The following is a 15372-nucleotide window of genomic DNA, read 5'->3' as shown; positions in this document are numbered from 1 at the left end:
TATAGATAAATAGACTAGTTGACTTATTTTGGTTCCTTAGGCTTTATTTATGCATCTGGCCTACTCAGCCCAAGGACGTCATTTGTATAGGCTCCTAATGTTTTAATTTAGCTTTGGAGAGAGTTTTGCATTTCAGGGGTTACCTATAGCCCTACGTAATCCTCTAAATACAATAGTATAGCAAGAATAAGAAAAAAGCGTCCTGTGGCTGACGTGGTGGGGTGTACACTGCAGGCCAGTCCCACACACTACATATTGACACGGGTACTTATATTATATGGGTTTTGTTCCGTGGGGCTTAGGTGGCTCCCTGATGCCTCTCCCTTATCAGTTTACTTCTGCAGGTGCAACGTTGATCTTCCCTCGCCTCATACCTGTACATGTTGCGCCCATGGCAAACCTTTGGCTCCAGTGAGTTTGTGTGGGTCAAATAAAAATCGCCCATCGTTAAGAGGAATAAAATACGAAGTTCTTAATGCTCGACGAAAGTACCCTGATATTCATGTTTTGTTTTTTTTCTATTTTGGATGTCATACGTTTTTTTTAGAACAATAAAAACATGTGACTTTAACCGCAAAAAAAAAAAAAAAAAAAAAAAAAGCAAGTAATTCGTAGCGAGACAAAAGTATAAACAATACGGCACATACAAAGACCAACACCAACGCACAGTAGTCGCTTGTAGGACAGAATATGACCTTGACTTTTGTCTAAATATTTTCAAAACCGAATCACTTCACCCTTGCCTTACCCTTAACCCTTCCAAGTTGGATCTAAATCAGACCAAAATTGTTTGAGTTAGTGTTGACCTGTTCCTGTGACCTTAACCTTTGACTGATCGATCTCAAAGCGAATGACTTCAGTTTCATATAAACTGTTTAAATCGTATTGTTCACACACACACACACACACACACACACACACACACACACACACACACACACACACACACACACACACACACACACCGCTTGCCGGCTTAGTGGTAACGCTCACTCTTAGACGGGGGCTCGTGCCTTGCTCGGGATGCGAAGAGTTTCACTGACGAAGCGGGTGGTCACTGTTCTTGAGCAAGAGGACGGATGTGTGCGTGTGTGAAGGTCAAGGCTTTGCTCTTAGATTGGACTATATAAGCTCTCAAATCTCTTCCGGGAGGGTAAAATGCTGGTGATCACAACCATCACGTGATCCTGACCGACCCTGTGAATTACACACACACACACACACACACACACACACACACACACACACACACACACACACACACACACACACACACACACACACACACACACACACACACACACACACACACACACACACACACACACACACACAGGACTCAATACACCCCTGTACTGTCACGGGCGTAATAAATGATACTCAAGGTAAGATTTAAGTGTGAATATAAAAGAGAACACTGAGGCGTAATATCCAAATAAATTGCTAAGGAAGAGATGCTACGGAACTTCCTTTGCCCACGAGAATACGGCCTGAAATGTGATTATGGCGGTTATTTGTTGTTGATGTTGTTGTTGTTGTTGTTGTTGGGTGTCGAGTGAATAAATACAATGTTTCTCAGCCTGCCATGTTTTATTGCACCCTGATGTATTCATTCTTCACTATTATCATACATCGTATTTATTTATCTATTCTCTCCGACAAGAAGAGTATGTTTTCATCCCTGTTTGTATGTTTGTCTGTTAGCAGGATTGCGCAAAAACTACAAGAGAGATTTAGGCCAAATTTGGTGGACAGATAGCCCATGTCCCAGGGAACAGGGAACAATCGATTAACTTTTGGGACCGATCCGAATCGCCTTAGAGATTCTGGATCCGGAGAACACACTGTGCGAAACCGTAATCATTGAGAAAACATAACCCATTATGATGAGAGGTTTGAAAATTACGTTATCCTTGTCGGAGAGATCCGTTCAACTGAGTGTCCCTCTAGTTTATTCATTTATTTAACCCTTGGACCGTCAACGGTTTGGCTATGCTGAATATAATCATCAGCCGTTAGCCGGAGTAATTACCGAAACTGTACAAACACATCTGCGTTTAGGGTTGCGACCTGGTGAAGATAGATTTTGATCCTTTAATTTGCTTGAATGTTAGTGGTTACTTAGCCACGGCTTGGGCTTAGAAGGTACATTACGGTAGTGTTTCCAGTCAGTTTAAAGGAATTACTAACTATATCTATGCCTAAGTGTACTACAGATCAAATTAGAAAATGCTAATACACTGAATCTTCATGCAGAAAAATACTTATAAAATGAAGTGTGAACAAGTGTGTTACGTCAGGGGGAAAAATGCAAAGAAATACATCACTTATTCTCACCTGACACAAGTGGGCCATGACATCAACTGGAATGCTGAGCAGCGATTGGGTGAAGTGAGGTTTACGGAGACACAGAGGCAAATTTATGAAATAATGATAAGAATGGGGATGATGATGATAATAATAATAATAATGATAATAATAATGATAATAGTAGTTGTAGTAGCAGTAGTAGTAGTAGTAGTGGTAGTAGTAGTAGTAGTAGCTGTAGAAGTAATGAGAATAATCTATCTATCTATATACCTAGGCTGCTTCCCCCAAGGAAAGGGAGGTAGCCGAGACAGGACGACACACTCCCCATTTACTCATCTATTCAAACACTTTCATTCGCATCTTAGCTCCAAAGGGGAGAACGGACAGATCCTCACCGCACCACACCGCACAAGGGTCAACTGCGCAATGCAATCAGTGACATCCGCAGCAAGGCCCGACAGCAGAACTGGTTTACCCCTGCCACATCATAACAGACCCATCCCCTTACCCGCACCTGACCTGACTAGCTGATCAGACCAAATGCGAGAGAATATCCCCTCATGGCTGCGTCATCACTTATTCATTCACAATTTCTCTCCATTTATTTCTGTCACGCACAGCCACTCTTCCTTGCTCAACAGACATCCCTCTCGCATCCAGCGCTCTCTTCACACTGTCTATCCATCCTATTCGTGGTCTTCCTCTCAGCCTTACACCTCTCACATCAGATCTAGTTATCTTTTTAACCAATCGATCATTATCCATTCTCTCCATATGTCCAAACCATCGCAACACCCTCTGCTCAACTCTACCAGCCATCTCCCGAACAACTCCAGTTCTCCTTCGCACTTCATCATTTCGCACTCGATTCATACGCGTCACTCCACACATACTCCTCAGACACCTCATCTCCATTACATTCAAACTTTTCCTCTCTGCTACACCCATATTCCATGTTTCAGCCCCATATAACGCAGTCGGTACCACAACACCCTCATACAGCCTTCTCTTTACATCCATTCTAAGCAAACGACATCTAAACACTTTTTTCATCCCTCCCAGCACCTTTCCTACTTCATTTATTCTAAACTTCACTTCTGCATCTATTCTTCCATCCACAGCAACATGTGACCCTAGATATTTAAAACACTCTACCTCCTCACGCAACTCGCCATTCAAAACTATTCATCCCCCTACCATCTACCAACCTCGTACACTTCATCACTTTACTCTTATTCTCATTTACTTTCAATAATAATGATAATAATAATAATAATAATAATAATAATAATAATAATAATAATAATTAATAATAATAATAATAATAATAATAATAATAATAATAATAATAACAAAAGGCATTACCGTTCCTGCAGTAATGTCAAGCAGAGAATTAACCTGACAATCGACTTGTCTGGTCAAGATTATAGACGAAACAAGGAATAATCTTGTTCAAGAAAGAAAAGGTCAGTAGAAGGATTAACTTATGCAAATATGAGCCATTTTAACTTCATTAACATAATCGTATCTAGGATTTTCAAGATGGGGTGGGCAAGGGATGGTCAGGCCTAATTATGGGGTGGCCGAAGGAGAACTCTTAAGGGAGGTTCGGGGGCAGCCGTCGGGATGTTTGCTGTGGCCAGGTATATGGAGCCTTCTGGCTATGCCCCTATCCTTCAGTATGATAGAGACTTGGATGCCTTATACATGCTACCTACAGGCGACTACCTTCAGCTTAAGTAAGGAATCTCACATTCAAGGAGATAATGATGGTTGTATCTAACATTCAGTTTGAAAAGTTTCCTATGAAGCTAAACGATAACGTATGGCGGTAGAAATGACGTCCTCATCGTAATGGAATTAACCGTCTTTTCTGTCACACCCATCCACCTCCACTGCCATTATTGTCATTCTAACCCCTTTCCAATGAGACTTATCCCAGAAACTGTATAAAATCGTCTGGTCGCGGCTACATGAATATAAACGAATACAAAGGTGTCATTGTGTAATCCTTTGCCTGACTGGGTTATCCCTCAGCTGAATAAATTCGTCCGTCGTTACTCAGAATAAAATATCTAGGTGATCATTTGCTCTACAAAAAGCTAAAGACGATGACGTCTGTTTTTCTGTTTTCCGGCTACTGAAAAGATTTTTTTTATTAGCAACTTATGGACAATCTCCAGTACTGAACAGAATAATGAAGACCAGATGTTTGCTGCAGCTGAAAAAATCTCTTCTAAGCTGGATAACATGCACAACAAACTGTGCAGCCCCACTCCGCAGCAGAAGACTCGATGAAACCTAGAAGTTTACAATAAAAGCAAATAATTCCGTAGGCAACCATAAAAAGTTGTTCTTAACAACAATATAGTTAGCCCTAAAACGGTTTTTTATTAAGAGATGTTCCCTGTTGCTAGACAACGCTTTCTCATATAATCTTCCTCTTCCTCCTCGTCCGCCATTATCTGCTCCCATCACCATCTGCCGGGGAAAAAAGCTCGCCACGCTCAACTCTCGCGCACGCTGTGGGCGGGAAAATCGCTTGAAGGTATCAGGAACGGGCTAACAAAAGACGCCATTGTGCTGAAGGTGTTACTGGATACTGTTTGTCTATCTTTCACGAAAGCGGTCTCCTCAAGATAAATAAAATCGCCAGGGAGTGGTAAGAACAAAACAAAAACCGACGTAACTGTGCAGTACCACTGCAAATGCGTTAATGGAGACTGTGCCCATCGGTGCAAGGGCTGTCCTGAATAAACCTAAGTGGCGGTGGCACGAATTAAAAAAAAAAAAAAGTCTCGTCGTACTGACTTTCCTTACTGAATGTGTCTCCTTCATTGCTAGAACCCTCTTGAATAAGGTCATGTGGCGGTGACAGCAATGAAAAAAGTAAAGCGTCATCGTAGTAAAGGCATGAAGGGAGAAAAATTCCAACCTATACTGTACAGTGCAAAATAAGACAACCTAACAAGACCGTGTGGCAGTGTTGAGAAGTGAACTATCAAAGCGGCACCGTAGTGAAGGGGTGATGCCGTGTGTAGGTGGCGCTAAGATGGAAAGTGCCGTTTATAGGACAGGAAATATGAGCTAAGAGGAATAGGAATGTGCCACGGGTGAAAGCTTGTGAGGTGTGTGTGTGTGTGTGTGGGTGTGGGTGAGAGAGAGAGAGAGAGAGAGAGAGAGAGAGAGAGAGAGAGAGAGAGAGAGAGAGAGAGAGAGAGAGAGAGAGAGAGAGAGGCAAGGGTATGTGACAGGTGAGGGTATGTGTTTAACTGTTTGTGTGTGTGTGTGTGTGTGTGTGTGTGTGTGTGTGTGTGTGTGTGAGACAGGTGAGGGTGTGGGTGTGACAGGTGAGGGTGTGGGAGTGACAGGTGAGGGTGTGGGTGTGACAGGTGAGGGTGTGGGTGTGACAGGTTAGGGTGTGGGTGAAACAGGTGAGGGTGTGGGTGTGACAGGTGAGGATGTGGGTGTGACACGTGAGGGTGAAGGGGTGTGTGTATAAGGGTGGTTGAAGACGAGTGAGCTATACATTTTATCAGGGGTTAGTAAATCGTTCAGTGATATTTTTATTTTGCTCAATCGTCAAGAAAATAGAATGGCTTTACCTTTCTATCTCTGCAATATCAAAACACTGCTTTTAAGATGCAAGAACGAAGATGCCGTATTAGACTGCCAGTTTGTTTATCAGGAATATTTAATCATTCGTCGTAGTTATTATCGCCGTCTCTATCTGATGTATAGGAAAAGCAAAACGACAGTGACAGAAACTTTTGATAGTATTCTGCTTTATGTGGTTTCATGATAAGGGCTAAATTCTGGTACTGGGCTGAAGTAATATGTGGCAACCCTCGGCATGGGCGTGTGTGGGAGCGGGGCAACCAGCAGTCACTCAGTGTGAGGCCGGAGGTGGCGGAGTGTGGAGTAGGGGGCGTTCCTCTACCCATCAGTGGTGTGGACTAACCCAGTATGTCAACAATCGCTAGACACGGCTCTAACAACTCTCAGTGGCAGTCAGTGATAGAGCCAGAGTGTGTAACTGGTCATAAGAACTACGCTAGTCAGGGCTGACCCGGTATCCACGAGAATCTGAGAAGCGAACACTTCGTTATCAGGATAACTGTGTAAGGAATGGCGAGAGTGAGGAAAACTTTAACGCTGACAACACAAGTATTGCGTTAAGAGTGTTGTGTAAAAGAGAAATGGAAACTAAACTCACCACATAAGCGAGCGGTGAGTTGAACAAGGCGTAAAGTAAATAGTAATCAGAGACTGTGGACTTTGTGTGTGTGTGTGTGTAGAACCAGTTGCCGCCGCTTCTCGCCATGTCTGAAAGGATGGATGAGGAGAAGATCCGGAAAAGCCACGCGGGTCGAGTGGCTCGCAGCGCCGAGGGCCACGCTGCCAAGGGCATGAGGATCAAGGACCAGGAGAACATGTGGGTGGGCATCCAACACCACACCTTCAAGAACTGGGTCAACGTGCAGCTAAGGGACACAGGACTGAGAGTGAATGATTTGTCCGAGGACCTAAGGGACGGGCTGGCGCTGGTCACACTGGTAGAGGTGCTCCAGAAGCGGCGCCTACGGAAGATCAAACGGGTCCTGAACCAGCACCAGGCCCTCGAGAATGTCACTACCGCCCTCAACGCCATTGCAGACGACGGCATCAAACTTGTCAATATAGGTAAGCGGCGAGCCAACTGGCATCATAACGCTTCAGGTTGTATTCTGGTTATTTATTTAAGATTTTTTTCGTAGGTAATTTATTTTGCACGTGAACCTCTTACCATATATTATTTTTCCTTTTATATCACTGTTTTACTGTGTAAATGGTAAGAAAAATATTAATGTACTATATATATATATATATATATATATATATATATATATATATATATATATATGTATAAAGTAGCAAGGAAAAGTTAATAAAAAGTCTTAAAATTACAAGAATACGGTAATATGTCCTTTAAACTTCCCAGGGTTAGTGTGGGAATAAAAAGGTCCGCATTGAGTTTCATTATACCTTTTTTTTTTTTTTTTTTTTTTTTTACTTGACAACTAACGGTTATACCTCACATTGTTTATGAAGTGCACCGAAAAAGAAAAAGTGCGTCAGATAGTTTTTACCTGTGAGGGGGAGCTGAGTGTGTGCAGGCTTGAATGAGTGGGTGGAGCTGTGGCCTGTTTCTCCGAACACGCTGCAAGACTTTATTTTTGGATCGTACGTTATTTATTTATTTTTTTTAAGTGGCATATAGGTTTAGTATGATCAGTTACATTCCCTTTCCTGCCTTCTATCTTTTTATTGCATGATCATTCCCCTCAAATTCTTGGGTGAATGCATCGATTAATGACCTAGTTATTTTACAGCATGTCCAGAATATATATATATATATATATATATATATATATATATATATATATATATATATATATATATATATATATATTTTGCTAAGATACCGGTATTGACTGGTAACTGTGTGATTGTCGATGAAGCATATTTCCTGGTCCAGTTACTTCGCTGTTATGTTTCGTTGCCACCACCAAGCAGTAATATTCTACTCGCGAACACCCTCCCGACGTGAATCCTTTGATATCGCAGTCCACCAGAAAATAAATGACTAACCCAGTCAACTAGGCCTGCACAAACGTCATTCTAAGATTGTGGTTAAATAACAGAAAATGTAGACTAAATGTTAGCTAAATAAAAGTAAAAATAAAAGCCATATGTCCCTTGGTTGACTATAATAGGGTGTAGGCTAACCAATGTGTTTTTCGTAAGATCATAGCAAGGTCGTTGGGGTGTGGTTGGAAATATTTTTAAGCCCGGTTTTTTTGTCGGCTATATTTAGTCAGGCCAGCCTCTTCAGTACCACGACGCATTTTGGATTACATTTATTTATACCAACAAACGATTCTATTCAGCCCGTACGGCCTCTCATTTGCGGGGCTAGCTAAAGAATATGCAGTAACCTCTCCGCCCTCAGTTGTCATTCATAGTTTATGTTTAATGCTGCCATACGGTTTTATTCAGTTAAATCAATTGGTATTTTAGAGTCACAGAATGGTTGTGATTCGTAGTTTAATTAATATTTATTAAAACTTTGTTTCAGATGCATTAGTCATTGCAAGATTATTTAATTCCTTCACCGGTATATAATATATATATATATATATATATATATATATATATATATATATATATATATATATATATTTATATATATGTGTGTGTGTGTGTGTGTGTGTGTGTGTATATACTTCGCCTCAAGTTTTTTTTTTTTTTTTTTTTTTCCCGACACTCTTAAGTTTCCTCACTTTCTCCTTCCTCGCCTCACCTCTTGTCTGCCTCTCTCACCATCTGGCTTACTCACTTCACCCTTCATGTCACTTCAGTTCCAGTTCTTTGCTCCCTTCCCTCTCACTTCACCTCTGCCAAAAGTCTATACCACGTTGAGTAACGTGCTGCTTCCCGTCCTGTCCTTGCCCTCTGTTCCCCTCTCCTTACCCTGTGTTATCAGTAATCATTCCTGAACTCACTCCTCAGAACAAAAACGTGCATCATTTGCGCCTTATTGACCTCATTCTCTTTTGTATCCTCACCTCACCTTACCTCACTTTTCCTCCAATCAACTCACCTCACTGTCATCCATGTCAACATTTTTCTTCATCTCACTTTTCCTTTCGTTACCGCACCATCTCCCTTCCCGCGGCCGTCTTTTTCTACCGTGCCTTAATCTCTCCTCACTTTCTCGTTACTTCATCGCATTCTAACCTCACGACACCCACCACCTTCGGGCACCTGCCACCCCGCCCTTCCCTGGCCAGCCCTCACCCATCCTCCCACGGTGATTTCAACGCGGCTAGAAAAGTAATCCGACACCTAGACCACTAGTTGATGTTGAGACGCACAGCACCACACCTTCCCTCCCATCACTGCCTCCCTCCCCATCACTGCCACTGCCTCCCACCCCATCACTGCCTCCCTCCCCATCACTGCCACTGCTTCCTTCCCCATCACTGCCTCCCTCCCCATCACTGCCACTGCCTCCCTCCCCATCACTGCCACTGCCTCCCACCCCATCACTGCCTCCCTCCCCATCACTGCCACTGCCTCCCACCCCATCACTGCCTCCCTCCCCATCACTGCCACTGCCTCCCTCCCCATCACTGCCACTGCCTCCCACCCCATCACTGCCACTGCCTCCCACCCCATCACTGCCTCCCTTCCCATCACTGCCACTGCTTCCTTCCCCATCACTGCCTCCCTTCCCATCACTGCCACTGCCTCCCACCCCATCACTGCCTCCCTTCCCATCACTGCCACTGCTTCCTTCCCCATCACTGCCTCCCTTCCCATCACTGCCACTGCTTCCTTCCCCATCACTGCCTCCCTCCCCATCACTGCCACTGCCTCCCACCCCATCACTGCCTCCCTCCCCATCACTGCCACTGCCTCCCACCCCATCACTGCCTCCCTGCACATCACTGCTTCCCTTCCCATCACTGCTTCCCTTCCCATCACTGCCTCCCACCCCATCACTGCCTCCCTCCCCATCACTGCCACTGCCTCCCACCCCATCACTGCCTCCCTCCCCATCACTGCCACTGCCTCCCTTCCCATCACTGCCACTGCCTCCCACCCCATCACTGCCTCCCTTCCCATCACTGCCACTGCTTCCTTCCCCATCACTGCTTCCCTTCCAATTATGCCTCCCTCCCCATCACTGCCACTGCCTCCCATCCCATCACTGCCTCCCTTCCCATCACTGCCCCCCTTCCCATCACTGCAGCCCTTCCCATCACTGCCGCCCTTCCCATCACTGCCGCCCTTCCCATCACTGCCCCCCTTCCCATCACTGCAGCCCTTCCCATCACTGCCCCCCTTCCCATCACTGCCCCCCTTCCCATCACTGCCCCCCTTCCCATCACTGCAGCCCTTCCCATCACTGCCCCCCTTCCCATCACTGCAGCCCTTCCCATCACTGCTTCCCTTCCCATCACTGCCCCCCTTCCCATCACTGCCCCCCTTCCCATCACTGCCTCCCTTCCCATCACTGCCCCCCTTCCCATCACTGCCGCCCTTCCCATCACTGCCGCCCTTCCCATCACTGCAGCCCTTCCCATCACTGCAGCCCTTCCCATCACTGCAGCCCTTCCCATCACTGCCGCCCTTCCCATCACTGCAGCCCTTCCCATCACTGCCCCCCTTCCCATCACTGCATCCCTTCCCATCACTGCAGCCCTTCCCATCACTGCAGCCCTCCCATCACTGCAGCCCTTCCCATCACTGCAGCCCTTCCCATCACTGCATCCCTTCCCATCACTGCAGCCCTCCCCATCACTGCCTCTCCCACATCACTCTCTTTCTCTTTCTCTCTCTCTCTCCCTCCCATCACTGCCTGTATCGATGAAATGGGTTTTGGCTGAGCTCTGGTGAAGGCTGTGCAGAAGGTGAGTGTGTGAGTGCAGGTGGTAAATGAATGAGGGTGATGCAGGTGGTGCTTGAATGAGGGTGATGCAGTGGTGAGTGAGGCTGAGTGCAGGTGGTTATAATAAAGAAGGTTGAGGCAGGTAGTGTGGTTAACTACAGGTAGGAAAATAAGTGAACCTGTAGTTTGTAGTTACACATGATAAGAGTAACACGGGTGGTAAAGTTATCATTAACAATATAGATCGAGTGAGGTGGTTCAGTTGATGTAGCTGCTTAGGATAGGCTAATGATGACGTAGATGATGAAATTGATGTACAGTAGGTCTGGGTAGGTTGTTTCAGATGGTAACTTTGATGCAGATGGTAAAGGTTTTGTGAACGTGTCTTTTTCCCCCCGCTTTGTAGATTTAGCCAAGGCCAGTGTTACTTGACTTAACTTCGGTGGTATATTTAATGCGTGAAGTGCAGTGAAATTCGTCGCTGTATAATCCGTGCGGTATACCTGGTAATATTTAAATATAACGGTATGGCAGTAGTGTGGGTTTTATTATTAAGCAGGATATAAATGTATCGTAGCTACTGGGTTAAGATTAACATAATGCAAGTACCGCTATGGCCTATAACTAATTGGTATGGTATGGTAGATATCACACCATACTGCATATACGGTATATATATATATATATATATATATATATATATATATATATATATATATATATATATATATACAGCGGCGGTATGTTAATACCGTACCAGGCTTTCTGTATAAAGCTGATATAATGGAAAGGTTTACGAATCTGAAGACGAAACGGTGACTGAGCACAAAACCCACTTCCGGGAACAGGAATGGGGAAACGATTGTGATGTTTAACTTGAATGTTGAAGCAGGAAGGATAATGGTGTACGACCTTATTGAAGGGCATTTGTTAAGTGTAACTGCAATGACAGATGTGACTGTCTAGGGAAATTAATGAAAGGAACGCTTATAATGCCATCATCCAGAAGAAAGAAAGAATGTGGGCTTAAAAAAAAAAAAAAACGCCAAATGGTGAAAGAAACAATGAAATACCACAAATTGGTAATAATTTGACCAGGGAGGAACTGATGTAGCTAAATACCGTAGTGAGTGAAGCTGGTGGTGCAGTTGGAGAGGTTAATGGTGCAGATAGTGAGGTTAATGGTGCAGATAGTGAGGTTGATGGTGCAGATAGTGAGGTTGATGGTGCAGATAGTGAGGTTGATGGTGCAGATAGTGAGGTTGATGGTGCAGATAGTGAGGTTATTTGAGCAGACAGTGGGGTTGATGGTGCTAATAGTGAAGCTAATGGTGTAGATAGTGAGGTCTGCCAGCCAGATGGTGAGTAAGATGGATGGAGAAGCAGGCAGCTTCCCACGGCCCTCCCACACTCCCTTTCACAAGGACTACTTGCCACTTTAACACATAATTTTTAACAACTCGTATCAGCGCTTGGTTTTTGTGAGAGTGAGGGCAGTTGGTTAGGCTAACAGAGTAAACAAAGAAGAGATCGATATTTGTACATGTATGAGCCATAGCTTTAGCATTGGCTAACTGCTTAACGGATATAAAAGTTGTCGTGTGAAGGCTGGTGTTTGTGGCAGTTGTGGAAAGTATGTATGCCAGGTGTGGAGAGTATGACAGGTGTGTTCCATAGTGTCAAGTCACAGGTGTGTAGAGTGTGTATGTACTGTATGTCGTAGTTATCTGGAAAGATTGATATGGAGAATGTATGTCAGGTATTTAGCGTGTGATAGATTCAGTTTTAAGTATGTCACATGTGTAAGAAGTATGAGTAAGTGTGCATTGAGTGACCCACATGTGCGTGTCAGGTGTGACCCAGTGTGGTGCAGATGGGCGTGGTAGGACAGGCCGCTCCCCCACATAAGGTGCACAGGGGCCTCTACCATCCCACGCGGCGCCCACACACCCTTATATGGTCTGTGTGTGTGTGTGTGTGTGTGTGTGTGTGTGTGTGTGTGTGTGTGTGTGTGTGTGTGTGTGCGTGCGTGCGGGCTCGTGCGTGCGTGCGCCTCCCTCACCCCCCACTACCTACCCACCTTTTTAATTCCCTTTGCCCCGGGCCCCTTCATTCTTTCCTACCCCCTCCTTCATCCTCCCTCCTCTCCGCTCTCCCTGCTCCAGCCATCCCTCCCTCCCTCCTCGTCTCCTCCATACCTCCCTCCCTCCTTGTCTCCTCCATGCATCCCCCCCTCTATCCACCCCTCCCTCTCCTTCTCTTCCCTTCATTTTCCATCCCTCCATCCCTATGATTCCCGATTCCCTTTCCTGTATCCCTATGCTTCCCAATACCCTTCCCTATCCATCTGTCGCTCCCTTCCCGTCTCCATCCTCCCTCTTTCCCATCCTACCTCTATGCTCTTTCCCATCTTCCACCACCCACCCTCTCTGCCCCCCTCCCCCCACATACACAGTTGTAGTTTTGCCTCTCCTCACCTTACAAGTGGCAACACCGGTATGCCTTTTCCTTCCTCCATCTGCCAACCCATCTGCAGGCGACGGTGTGTTGTTGTTGCTGTTGCCGCCACATGACAAGGCCGGGACTTCTCTACGGAATCTCACGTTATGAAGGGCCTACCAGTGCTTATCCCTTCAATACGTCCTTTGTATGTTCTTCTTGGGAAGGCCGCGTCATAGTGAAAAGGTCAATGAAGGCTCTATCTAACCACTGCACCTGGAAAAAGCACTCCAAGGCTGAATATAATTGTGAGGAGGCAGCCACAGCCGAATGAGATCTTGCCAAACATTAATCCGTTCATTTTAACGACGGAGATTTCCGACGCACTGTCCATTACTTTATTCAGCATTGCTGTAAAATAAAGCAGTAAATGCTACGGCTGTGTATCCTTTCCTTAGCACTTCCTTGTGACTATGTTCATAGGCCCTCAATTCAGGTGTTCATTTCTTGGTACAGCTGGGCATTGAGAGTGGCGATTATTCAATTTAAGGCCAAGTTAATATGGATAGAGATCTAATAAAAAGTAATCGTATGGGTTGGAATCTGGTCGTATCATTTGGTATCCTGGATCAAGATTTTGGAGCGATTAACCATGGATTGTAAAACTGTGGTCAGAGTATTTCTTGACTTGTTTCCAAAGCTAATTATATCTTGTCACCTAGTCAGTAATTTTCGGCACGTTAGAAAGATTGCATTTTCTTTTTTCTCCACTAGTTGGCAGCCCAGAGAATATAGAGGATTCACTGACTGTGACTGTGTGTAGAGGGTGGTCTATTATATAACGCTCCTCTGCCACTCCACCGGACGATTTTCCTATGTTGCGGGGACGGCTCATTCAGCGTTGTTAGTGTCTGTCTTACATCATTTATTCCTCATCCATTCCTGCTGCCACGCCCACGCCCACGCCCACACCAGCAGACTGATCCGCCCTCACAGCACATCAGATATTTATCGCAAGATAAATTTCTAGTGGAGAGCTTTTTTCACTGCACCCTGTACAGAACCCGCCTATAGTTTCTTTACACTGTGTTGAAACTAAGACTCGCATTCCAAGTGGATTTGCACATGTCGTACTCCTTCTTCCCAAGCGATTTATTTTGCTTATTAAACCTGAAAATCTATTACTTACTGCTGTACGAGGCACCTAGCATGGGCCAACCGGCCTACTGCAGTAATCCCCTGTTCTTATGTTCTTGCATTCTGCATCTACCCTCCTAATATCGGCATAGTCTGCATCAGTATCCATACAAGAGGAAATTAAAACGTGATCAGCAAGATAAAACGCTTTAGATTTGTTATGTGAGTAGGTAAGGCAACTATAAAATTAACTAATGAGGTGGTACTTGGCTAACCAAGTGTGTTCAGGTGGGTTGGAAGGTTTGTAGTGTCGATTCGTTGGTTCAGAAGTGCAAAATATGTTCAAACCAGTGAGATCTTGTTAACCCCTTCCCTACGATGTTATTCTTGCTACCACCAGACAGTTTTATTTGGGTTTGGTGAGATTTTTTTGAACCGGATGGGTTAGATATAACTGGCCAACATTTACCCCATCATTACTATGGGGATCCCATAATATGAATAGATTAGGCTAGCAGTAGCAGGAATAATTTAGAAATGATACGTCTTGATAATGAAGGAGTTAATAGACTGGAGTTGGGATCTGTCTGTCCTCAGCCCCGAAAGTGTAGAGGGATTGTTGACTGCGACAGTACACTTACACCCAATCGTCTCATCGCTTTTTAGTGCAACATATATTTGGAGGTAATACAGTAATGTTCTTAAGTAGTAGGCTATTCATAAAAGTTTGTTGGGTTCGGCAGGCAGCATTACTGGTTTTTCAAGTCATTGCTGACAGTCTTGTTACGTTGGCTATTTATCTTAATGAATATGCCGCATGTCCTCAACTGTATGGCATGGCACGGTACGTCTTGGGTGTGCTTGACTAAGTGACCTCCACGCAAGCGTAGCTTATCCTGACCCAGCTTCTGGCCATAGTCATTGCTTCTGCCTTTCGCTGTACCACCCATCGATTCCCAAGATTGCTCTCGACTGGAAAGAAAAAAAAATCGCCAGGTGTTATTCTGTACATAATCTTAGGTGTCCCGAATGCAAAGAGGGGGCAGGTC

The 15372-nt window shown here is 44.8% G+C and overlaps 1 protein-coding gene across 1 annotated transcript in view; it reads left to right on the top strand.

Annotated features, from left to right (window-relative positions):
* The first annotated feature begins 6632 nt into the window (after positions 1-6632).
* The window catches only part of jbug (filamin-type immunoglobulin domains fbug), a 355562-nt gene continuing 346822 nt past the window's right edge, over positions 6633-15372 (top strand). The window contains exon 1 of the mRNA XM_080267010.1: positions 6633-6993. Within this exon, the coding sequence (XP_080123136.1) occupies positions 6633-6993 (361 nt within the window). The remainder of the gene's footprint in view (positions 6994-15372) is intronic.

This window comes from Coenobita brevimanus, chromosome 23, assembly GCF_032717465.1.
Source record: "Coenobita brevimanus isolate Jiangsu-jjx chromosome 23, ASM3271746v2, whole genome shotgun sequence".
In the NCBI taxonomy this organism is placed as follows: domain Eukaryota; kingdom Metazoa; phylum Arthropoda; class Malacostraca; order Decapoda; family Coenobitidae; genus Coenobita; species Coenobita brevimanus.
This window is presented reverse-complemented; position numbering and strand designations above follow the sequence as displayed.